The sequence below is a fragment of the Rattus rattus genome, chromosome 3, assembly GCF_011064425.1.
Source record: "Rattus rattus isolate New Zealand chromosome 3, Rrattus_CSIRO_v1, whole genome shotgun sequence".
Taxonomy (NCBI): domain Eukaryota; kingdom Metazoa; phylum Chordata; class Mammalia; order Rodentia; family Muridae; genus Rattus; species Rattus rattus.
The window spans coordinates 15,573,778-15,584,436 of record NC_046156.1 but is presented as its reverse complement, the minus strand read 5'-3'; the positions used below and the strand labels follow the sequence as shown (position 1 = coordinate 15,584,436).

The 10,659-nt window shown below is 46.5% G+C and overlaps 1 protein-coding gene across 1 annotated transcript in view; it reads left to right on the top strand.

Annotated features, from left to right (window-relative positions):
- Positions 1-3,434: 3,434 nt before the first annotated feature.
- Positions 3,435-10,659, top strand: part of Col24a1 (collagen type XXIV alpha 1 chain) — a 255,521-nt gene continuing 248,296 nt past the window's right edge. The window contains 2 exon segments of the mRNA XM_032897221.1: positions 3,435-3,799; positions 9,474-9,538. Coding sequence (XP_032753112.1) covers positions 3,744-3,799; positions 9,474-9,538 — 121 coding nt within the window. The 5' untranslated portion in view covers positions 3,435-3,743.

Genomic DNA, 10,659 nt, shown 5'->3' with positions numbered 1-10,659 from the left:
GATATAAGAACACTAGAGTCTCTCTCTCTCTCTCTCTCTCTCTCTCCCTCTGCCTTTCTGGTCTGTCTCTGTCTCTCTGTCTCTGTCTCTGTCTTTGATCACAGACAGCTAATGAAAGATTATGGGGCTGGAGAGAGAGATGGCTCAGTGGTTGGTTAAGAGCACTTCCTGCTCTTCCAGAGGACCCAAGTTTGGTTTCCAGCATTTTTGTCAAATGACCCACAACCACCTTCAACTCCAGCTCCAGGGGACCAGACACCTTCTTCGGTCTCCCTTCAGTACCTGTGTGAATACACAGAACAGACATACAGGCGTGCACACACACACACACACAGAGACAGAGAGAGAGAGAGAGAGAGAGAGAGAGAGACAGAGAGAGAGAGACACAGAGAGACAGAGAGACAGAGAGACAGAGACAGAGAATTTTAAAGATTCCATTAAAACCCAAAGATCATATTCTGTACTCCCTTACATTTGAACCAAAAACCTTTGTTTCCCTAGACTCCGTCCACTCGATTCTGTTACCTCAGGAAGGTTCTAAAGATGGATAAGCAAACACATAGTGTGGCAAGACTATACCTCTTCCTTGTCATTGTGAGCACTTTGAAGCCCCTCCCCTTCATTCCAGCTCTTCTTGCTGGTGAGGAATTATGGTTCTGTTTCGACTGAATGGCATTGCAGAAATTAGTGTTCTGCAATAAGCCAGTGGTGACTGGGGAATAGGAGGACCTCCATCTGTCTCTGGGTGTGGACATGGCATCCCGCTATTTCTTGGCTTCAGATATAAATGCTGCCCCTCCAGGACCACTGTTCCAGTAGAGGGCTCTAGTTGGCTTGAACAGTGAAAATCATTTATGAGTGAAAATCATTGGGAGGTTTTTGGGTTTGTTTGTTTGTTTTGTTTTGTTTTTGAGATAAACTTTCAGCACGACATCTCAAATGTAGTATCCCCGACCCCCTGTGTAATTATGCAAACTCAATACGGCTAACTCTTCTTTTGTCTGTCTGTCTTGAAGCCTAGCTCTTAAGGATCTACCTTTTCTTAGTCACCTAAACACATTTTAAAATACTGTCTTCCTGGTGTGTGCATGTATGTGCCATATGCATAGGTGTGTTTATGTGCATGGGAGCATGCAGGGGCATATATGTGTCACATGTGTATGCAAGTGGAAGCTAGACATCTGCTTTCCCCTGCTGTAAGTCTTCACCTTACCCTGTGAGGCAGTCTCTCACTGAGCTTAGAATTCACTTCTAGCTAGATTGGGTAGCCAGTGAGCTCTGATCTTGTGCCTCTACCCTGTCCCCTCCTCCACCCTGCCTAGGATTACTGACAGCCTAATGCTCTCCCATAAATATTTATTGAAAAATAATTGCATGACTGTGATTTTTTATCTCTTCTTTAAAGGGGTCTCACCTCTAAATAAAATGCAGTCTTTATATTTAAGACTAATTGTTTCAAATTAGTTTCAAGCCGTTACAGATCCATTCTTTGTCCTACAGAGTGTTCAAGTCTCACCTCCATTAAACACCGAATCTTGCATCTTCAGAGTGATCAAGGCAGAGTATTGTACGTGATTTTCCTAACTCTTTCTCTTAAAACTTTTGTGAAAAAAAAGAGTAAGTAGGGAGGAATGAGTAAGAAAGGAAAGAGGGGAATATTGGAAACTTGCACTGCATCCAAAGCCGGTCTAAACTGGTTTGAGTCCTATCAGTGTTATGATCTTGGGTGATTGAACTTCTTCCTGACTTAATTTCCTCCTTTGTGTAAAGGAGATAAAAGACAATGCCTATTTTAAAGGATTTTTTAAGAGGATAAATGACGTGTACTTCTAGGACAAGGCTGATGCCCTATGATGATCTGACATTCCAGTTGTCCGCGTGCTCCCAGTTCTGTCTCCTGTGGTTCTACATGTAGGTTTATATATTTGACTTTGACCTGCACTTTTACACTCTCTTCTTTGGAAATGGAATCCACTGTCAATGTGTTGGTGGGTATGTGCACTTACTCTACAGAGAAGCCTCTACAGGGAACTTGAGGCACGACAGAGAAAGGGTCTGTAATAATGCCAGTATTTTGTTACTTTTTCATCAGTGAAGCATCATTTCAAAATCAACAGTTAGAACTTGAAGAGGAAGGCAGATCAAAGTCCAGCCCTGGAGAAAATTATAGTTTGAGAGCAGTGTCAGATCCTTACGTCTTTGGATTTTTAACCTTTACTGTTGCTCTGAGGTAAGGTCCTGCTCAGCGTATAGAAAAACCCTTAGCTAAGGATGCCGAGAGGAGAAAAGTGTGGAGAAATGGAGTTCTTGCACACAGTGCTCACAAAGCAGGCATACCACAGGGTTGTAGGTGCTGGAAGTGCAGCAGGCAGCTGAAGAATAGATGTAGGTCTCACTAAACTTACAAACATCAATTAGAAAAATAATACGAGAATATTTAGTGCTTTTAATACGGACAAATTCACAAGGTCGACTTTCCTGTATGAAAGGGCTGTGGAAAGATAGGAACATAGGTTTCAATCCTGCCCCAGAAATCGGAGGAGGAGCAAGGCTGTGTGATAGCAGGTCTTTGCATGACTGCACGGTATGAATCTAGACTTGCAACCGTCCAGGCTCAGGGACTAGGTGGGAAGGTGGATTGCACAAGAGAAAGTCAGTATAGGGGATGGGTAGAAAGTGGAGGAAGAGACAGGCAGCAAGAAGCGGGTCCACTCCGTTACTAAGACTACTGGGACCCCCAAGCTAATTACAATGAATGCAAAACGAGATGGGAATGGAATGAAGAATAAGCTGAGCTCAGGAGGATCCCAGGTGTGGAGAGAGTCAAGAAAAAGCCTGGGGGGGGAGAGAGAGCCATGCAAGAGACACACATGGAATGAGAACCTGACCAGTACAGGGACAGAGAGGAAGGCATGACCCCAAATCACCTACAGCTAGGAAACATCTCAAGAGGTGGCAGGAGGTGGTTTGAGAGCTCAGGGTGCAGCTAGCCCAGCCTGACCTTGCTAGGTTGGCGGACCAGGGCAGCTGGGGGCGGCGCTGGGGTGGAAGAAGGTTGCGGGGCAGAGGGGGGAGGTGTGCTCCGTGTTTAGTGACGTCATTGCAAGTCAGTGCGCGGTGAAATTTAACACCAGCCGGATTTACTAGGCTCCTCTTCTTCCAGGCGAAGCAGCCGGCAGTCAACGCCGAGCAAGCGCCTGCAGTTGCCACCGGCCCCCTCGCACCAACTTGATTTCCCAAGTGGGTGTGTGTGCTTGTTTGACAAATGTCTGGGCGCAGGCTGCTCCCAAGGACTTCCTCCCCTACTTTCATCTCTTTCTTCCCACCCCCACTTCCCACCCCGCCTTTCTTCTCCCAGGCCCAAAGCAGAGAGCGCCACTGGAGTCACGGAGTCTCCTTTGAACCGCAAGTGAACTCCAGGGCTGCTCTCTAAACCTAGCTCCGGCTGTTGCCGCTGCCCCCCGCTGCTTCAGGGTGAAGTCTCGCTCATCTCTGGTCCCCCCAGGGGAGCGCGACCCCGGCTGCAGCCAGGCAGAGCATCCTAGCTATCTTTCCCCCTGGGTGCTGCTTCCTACCCTCATACTGCTTCATCCCTTGCCCCACCCTACACTCCGTTTTGCGGGTTGGAGCATGGTTCTCATGTGACTTTCCCCCCTTTTCATGGACAGTACCTGCACCTTTAGCAGTTCGGAGCTGGCTTCTGTTTTCCGTTAGCGCTTTGCTGCAGGGACAAATGCATACAAATGCATTTAGGAGCCTACAGGACAAGGCATGGAAAGGTCTCCCCCACCACAGAAACGTAAGTAGCCCACCCGCCGCCTGAGGGGGGAGGAAGGGGCTTTAGACCAACCCCCTCTCTCCACCCCCTGAATCCACTCTGGAGTTGGAGATCTGCTCCTGGGTACCTTTTGGCGTAGGGAGCCGGCGAGCTGCCGTGGCATCCTCCTCTTGACTTCTCAACTTGTAAAATACCGTGTTTGAAAGGAAACAAGCTTCTGCCAGCGAGTCTCAGTTTATGCTAAAGCAATCCTGTGGCTAGGGAGGAAAAGCTTGCTGGCCCGTGTCCCAACATCCCCTCGGCCACTGCCCCAGGCAGTTGCAGAGCGACTCTGACACCCGCCTGGGCTCCAATTCTAACTGTCCTCGCACACCCCCCCTCCCCTTTTCCTCTTTTAGCTTTGGCTGAAGTCCTACTTCCAGCTGTCTCGGGGCACCCAGCCTGGATGATCGCTAGGACTCCAGCAATCCTATGGATTCTGCAAGCACGGATTTGGGATTAGGTTTAGGTGGTGAGAAACGATGTCTGTCTACAGAGCCTAGAAAGCCCGAGACTGCTCTGCTCAGAGGGTCTGAGGGGGTCACCTCTTTTTATTTCTTTCTCTCTCTTTTTAGAAGGCCAGCAGACATAACTCTTGCGTCTGGAGTTGTAGCTGAGCCCTGACATATGTTCTGTCCGTGGAGAAGTGGTGCTTGCAGCCAGGATAGGGTTGGGAGGCAGGAAAGGGTAGGTGTGCGGGCAGACCTCTCCTCCCTGGTAGAGTTTGAGCAGGTCCATCTTCACTTTAGATACCATACCTGTCCTTATGCCCACGCTGGGGAAAAGAGTGGGCTTTACGGTTCCCAGTCTTGGGTGCCTGCTCCCTGCCTCTCTAGAGACCAGTGGGTTATCCAAGTTTGCATCTGGCTGCTGAGATGCAGGGAGGAAGGCTGCTGAGTTGTAGGTGGGAGGAGGGCAGGGGCCAAGCTGCCCCAGTCAGCTGAGCATGGTGGAGGCGGGAGTGGAGAAAGCCCGCCTTGTGGCAATGTTTGTGTGCACATGTGCTTCCCAGCCCTGTGTAGGATTTCTCTCTGCTCTGTGCTCTCTACTCTGACCTCTGCAAGCTTCCTGTATGAAGGTTCCCTGCTGAAGAGCAATTTGCACCTCCAGGCACAAACCCTTTTCCATACCCTAGAAGCTCTCCTTGTGGTCTTCCCAGAAAGACTCGCAGAGATCCGGGCTTTGGATTTGGATTTTCTTGATGAGCATTCTGCAGTATGGGTCTTTCAAGAGAGCCAGGCAGGGTGGGGCTTGAACGTATCCTATCTAACGGGATTTTTTTTTTTTTTTTTTTTTGTTCTTTTTTTCGGAGCTGGGGACTGAATCCTAGGTAAGCCTCTACCACTGAGCTAAATCCCCAGCCCTAATTATCCTATCTTTAACGGATTGACAGCTATCTTCTGGATTGATATCCTGATAGGGTCCTCTGTTGGTTCAAGCTTTGTGGAAGACCCCCAAGCTCTCTTCAGACTGCAAGGTCCTCGCTTCTCAGCAATTGCCTCTGTAAAGGCTTTCTCTGGGCCACTGCACCAAGCTCAAGTAACCAAATAATACTTCCTATCGTGTATTCACACAGAACTGTCAGTGGCCCCTGTCTTGTATGGTTTGCAAAGCCCTTCTGGAGGATATGTTCTTGTGCAGTTTGGAGTTTGTATTGGGTCCGTATGATTGGGGTGGAGGGATGCTGGTGGGGCCCAGAAAGTAAACAGGATTGCACACATGTTGGTGGAAATCCTGGAAAAAATGACACCTGGTGGATCGTGGCAATAAAGGCTTATGGAGAGGTGCTGACTTGGGCAGCAGGTCCTGGATGACGTTTAGTCTTCCTTGGTCTCTCTGAGGTCACCTCCAAGCTGGGACCAGGAGCCTGGCCCCACCATGAATATCTCATGAGGCCAAACTTGTTCCACCACAGCAACCAGTGGGTATGGACTGCGGATAATTAAGGGTAACTCCTGGGGTTGGGGATTTAGCTCAGCGGTAGAGCGCTTGCCTAGGAAGCGCAAGGCCCTGGGTTCGTTCCCCAGCTCCGAAAAAAAGAACCAAAAAAAAAAAAAAATTAAGGGTAATTCCTAATTAAACCAGACTGCAGGTCCTCACAGCTCCAACCACACACATGCAAAGTGGAGCAAGGGTTGATCGAGAAACTTGCCCCTAAGAAAGCAATGATGAAGAATTTAGAGTTCTTTCATTTGAAAACGCATCACCAGCACTTGGGAAATGGGGCAGGGCTTTGGAGAAGTCTTCCATTAGCTGATGGTCGTTATATCAGGCCACTGAGTTAAACTTTAGAGACCCTAATGCAACGGCTGGGGTTTCCACTAACTGCCATCATTTTGTGGTGATGGTCTGGAAGTTCCAGTTAGCCACCAAAAATATTTATCGTTTAAAATTGGATCCTTATAGACATCATCTTTCCCAGGGCTGTCCTTAAAATAGGTTATTTGATGTGACTTTGCAGAATTAGTAAGAGAAACCTGCAAGGCGTTAGATGTACCGGCTTAGCTTGCTGGGGTCTGGGAGGGGAGCTCAGTTACTGAAGTGCTTGTCTAGCACACATGGAGCCCCAGGGGCTGAGTAGGCCCATTGTGGTTGTTGTGGCCCAACCCTGTACTTCCTAGTAGTTAGGAGGAAGTTGCAGGGCGGGTCAGAGGTCCCAGGTCACCTTCACTACAGAGGATCCAGGCCAGCTGGTATAAGAGAGACCCTGCCTCAAAAACCATGATCAAACCAGCAAACAAAACTAGACAAAGTCTCCAGGGCTGGTTACTATGGTGATTAAAAGGTTGGTAATGTTGTTCCTATCTGATATTAAATACCGTTTTCTAAGTTGCTTGGTTATTTGAGTATTCAAACAAATGTTTAGAATAAATGGATATCTTGAGGAGAAGTGTAATGTGTAATTTTGAGGGCTGCTTAGACATTCTGTTTGCTAATCTGGTCTGTGAAGTTGCATGAGAGAGGCTCCATTCAGTGACCTAGACAAGCAGTGCTAGCTTATTCTGTGAACTGTGTCTGGCAACTCCATCCCATATTAGAATGCATACCTCTGGGTGAGAGGTGAAATAGGGACCATTTGGTTTTTATTCTACAGAAGTTTAACACTGTTCTGCCATTCCTTTATTTATTATTTACTCATTTCCTCAACAAATACTTACTGAACGTCAACTGTGGAGAGTCCAACATAGTTGCAGCCAGTATGTAAATGACAGTTAAAGGAGAGAGAGGATCCCCCCCCAACGTACACCCCCAGCCCCAACCCCCACACAACGTGCAGGTTCAGTAAGGAGCAAAGGAAGCCTCTCTGCATTAGAGGTGAGGGTTGAAGAGGGGAGAGAGAGAGTCAGAGGGAAGAGAGAGGAGAAGGGGGAGGGAGAGGTAGAGAAGAGGTAAGGGTGGGGCAGGGGACGAGAGGGAAGGCAGAATGGTTCTAAGCAGAAGGAAGTCTCAACTAAAGAAAACATAGGCAGAGACCCAAGCAGAAAGAGGATGGGAAAGTCAGTGTACCTGAAGGTTTGAGAGAAATAAAGTTAGTCTGAGCACCATTTCCAGGAAGAAGGAGCTGTAACTGCAGAGAGAAACAGAAGAGGACGAAATGCCTTCAGACCTCATAAGCTGTTGGTAGGAGCACCCAGCTTCCTTAATCTTAGGGCCAGGGTACAGATAGAAGTTTGGCAGAAGTTTTGTAGGAGTGAAGGGCTGTCTGTTGGTCTTATTGGCAGAAGGGGGATTCATTCATTCAAAAATCTTTAGCCCCAGCATGTGCTGGTTTATAGCATCCTTGGTGCTATAAGATGGCTGGGTCTGTTTTTCTGCCCTTTTACTGATGTGCCTGTAGGTTCTCTGATGCCTGAAGTCCTTAAGCACCACTCTCTCTCAATCCAGGAGCTGCTCAAGCACCTAGAATCGGATATGTGCACAAGTCCTGCCTATTGAGTTTGACTGACAGTCTGAGACAGGTCACCACCGGTGGTGCATAAGCACCAACGATACTTTCCCCCCGGAATCAACCAGTTTTATTCTCATTGCTGGGATGAAATTTTTCCCTCAGTTATTTTGAGAAAAACAGAAATTTTTACTATTTCTGGATCTTAGCTGTTAGCCAAACACAGAATCTATAAAGCTGTCAGGACAAAGACATTTTTGGCATAGAAAGCAAGGGTGCGAGAAACTGTTGAAACACTAGATGCGTGTTACATGTGTGTTTCTCACATTGCTTTACACGCCTCTGCCGGTTTAAGAGAAAGCCACCAACTCATCAAAAAGTTTGCTATTCACAGAAGTTCACACGTCTCTCTTGCTATCATAAACTTCATCTTTGGAGAGATGAATAGCGGTAGCCCCAAGACACATATCATAAATCTTAAAGATCTCATGAGTAGCCTAAAGAAAGATTGTTGGCCCTGTCCCAAAAGAACCTGGATTTTTATGACAAAGAGAAAGTTGAATAGCTCTGTAAGCCGCATCTAGGACAGACTTCTGGGAAAGGGATTAGTTCCTCAGATGTTCTGAGGATGATCTTTGGGTGTCTACTTCCCTTCTAAATTTGGGTCTTCGCCCTGGCAAGTCTGGTTGGTTATGTTTAAACTAGATGACCGGAGGTGGGCCTAGCAGGCCAGACCCAGATGATTTCAAGCTTTACTGAACATCTAGTTATATCACGGGTTGTCATTTTTGAGTGTTTATTAAATTTTATTGACTATAATATTGACTTATTTTAGATTTGCTCAGTTTTATTAAATGTCTGAGAATGTCAACCTCTGTCACATCCAGAAATTAATCTTACACAACGGTACTCAAACCTATTTTATACATTTGGCCCAGCTGGCAAATATTTGAAATGACAGGGGTGGGCAGAAAACTTAGAATTGCTGTGCAAGTGTGAGGACCTGGGTTTTCAGCCTCAGCATCCACTTCAGAAAAAGCTGGGTTCAGGAGTGTACAGGTGCCGTCTTAGTGTTGGAGAAGCAGAGGCAGGAGGGTCCCTGGGGCGGATTAGCCTGTCAGTCTAGACAAATCAGTGAACTCAAAGTCACTGAGAGACCTTGTTTTAAAAAAGTAAGGTGGAGAATAACTAAGAACAAAACACTAGGTGTCATACACACACACACACACACACACACACACACACAGGGTCAAACATATGCACACAAACACACATGCCATACACATACATGCTTATATATGCATGTACCACACACACACACACACACACACACACACACACACACACAGAGACACACACATACACACAGACACGCATGCTCGAACATATGCACACAAGTGCACATGCTCACATACATGCACATATATGCATGCACATGCCTATACCATAGACATACTAAAACCAAAATCTTACTGTGAGGGGAGAAAAGTAAGCAAGTATTAGCAGTCTCTAGAGCTGTGAAATGGTGTAGCAGACAGATAGAAAAACAACTCACCCATGTGAAGCAGCTCTTCAACACTGCTTGTCCTAAAGCACTGGCCTCAACTGGTCCTGCAGTCCACATCCGTCTGCTTTATGGGGAAACGCATTAGAAATGCACATTTTCTCACCACACTGCAGACTCCTGAGTCAGCGGTGATGTGACCTGTCAGTGGTGAGTGTCTAACAGTTGCTTGTCTTTTGTTTGTTTGTTTGTTCTCCCCTCCTTAGGAAACTGCTTCTTCGCTTTACTGTACTATGTGTGGCGTGGATAACTGTTCGTGCACAGGGACAAGGTAAGGGGAGCTACCTTGTTACTCGCTTTTAAAAACATTCCTGAACTGAGCAGGGTAACGCCAGCCAGGAACCTTGGCATGTCGAGGAGAAAAGACACAGGAAGGTACGGAGTTCCAAACAAGTGTGGTAGTTACTTTTCTAATTACTGTGACAGAATTCATGACAAAAGCTACTTAAGGAAGGATGTGTTTATTAGGGCTCACTGTTTGAGGATGCTGCTCATCTTGGTAGCGGAAGCACTGTGGTGGGAGCCTGAGGTGGCTGCTTCCATTGCGTCTGCGCACAGGTGCTCTCCTCGCTCTTTCTTTTGTATTCAGTCAGGGGTTACAGCCCGTGCAGCGGTGGAACCCACATTTAGCGTGGATTTTCCCACCTCAGTTAACTCAGTCTAGAAACGTCCTCCTAGATAGAGTCAGAAATTTATTTCTGTGGCAATTCTAAATCTCATACGACAATCAAGGTTTACCATGAGGGAGGGGCAGCCTTGGCTACCTAGCAAGTCAGTCAACATCCTGGGCTACATTTGACCCCGTTACAAAACGAACAGCCAGCCTTCCTGCTTGCGGCAGCCACAACACATTCCTTCCAAGTTCTCGTAACCTGAAATTCAGCATTAAACAATAATAAAAGGTTAGAGCCAGTTTCAGGAGGATACAGAATACAAAAAAAAAAAAAAAAAAAAAAAAAAAAAAAAAAAAAAAAATCAATTTGGGGGTAAAAATGACCTTTAAGAAATTACTCAGATCTTCCGTCTGAGAATTGCTTGCATTTTTAGGCAAAAATCTCTGTAAAAGGGAAGTTTTGTACAGTGAAAAGGCTTTGCTTGTGCCTCACTTCAAGTGGGAGTTCTTGGGGGTGGCCAAGTAACTGAATAACCTTTGCCCTTCTTGAGACAACACATGCGTGTAATAAACTTTGCGTCTGGATTTGCATCATTGAGAAGCGAAATTTGCATATTCGCAGGCTCAGAACGTTATTTAATTCTTACGGGGTGGGCTAGAAAATAGTGTTTTTGTTTGCTCTGCTAGCCCGTCGGACTCAGAAATCTCCGTATATCTCCTTTTTTATTATTCATTTATTAAACAGCATTTCAAAGTGTCTATTTCCCAAGAGATATCTT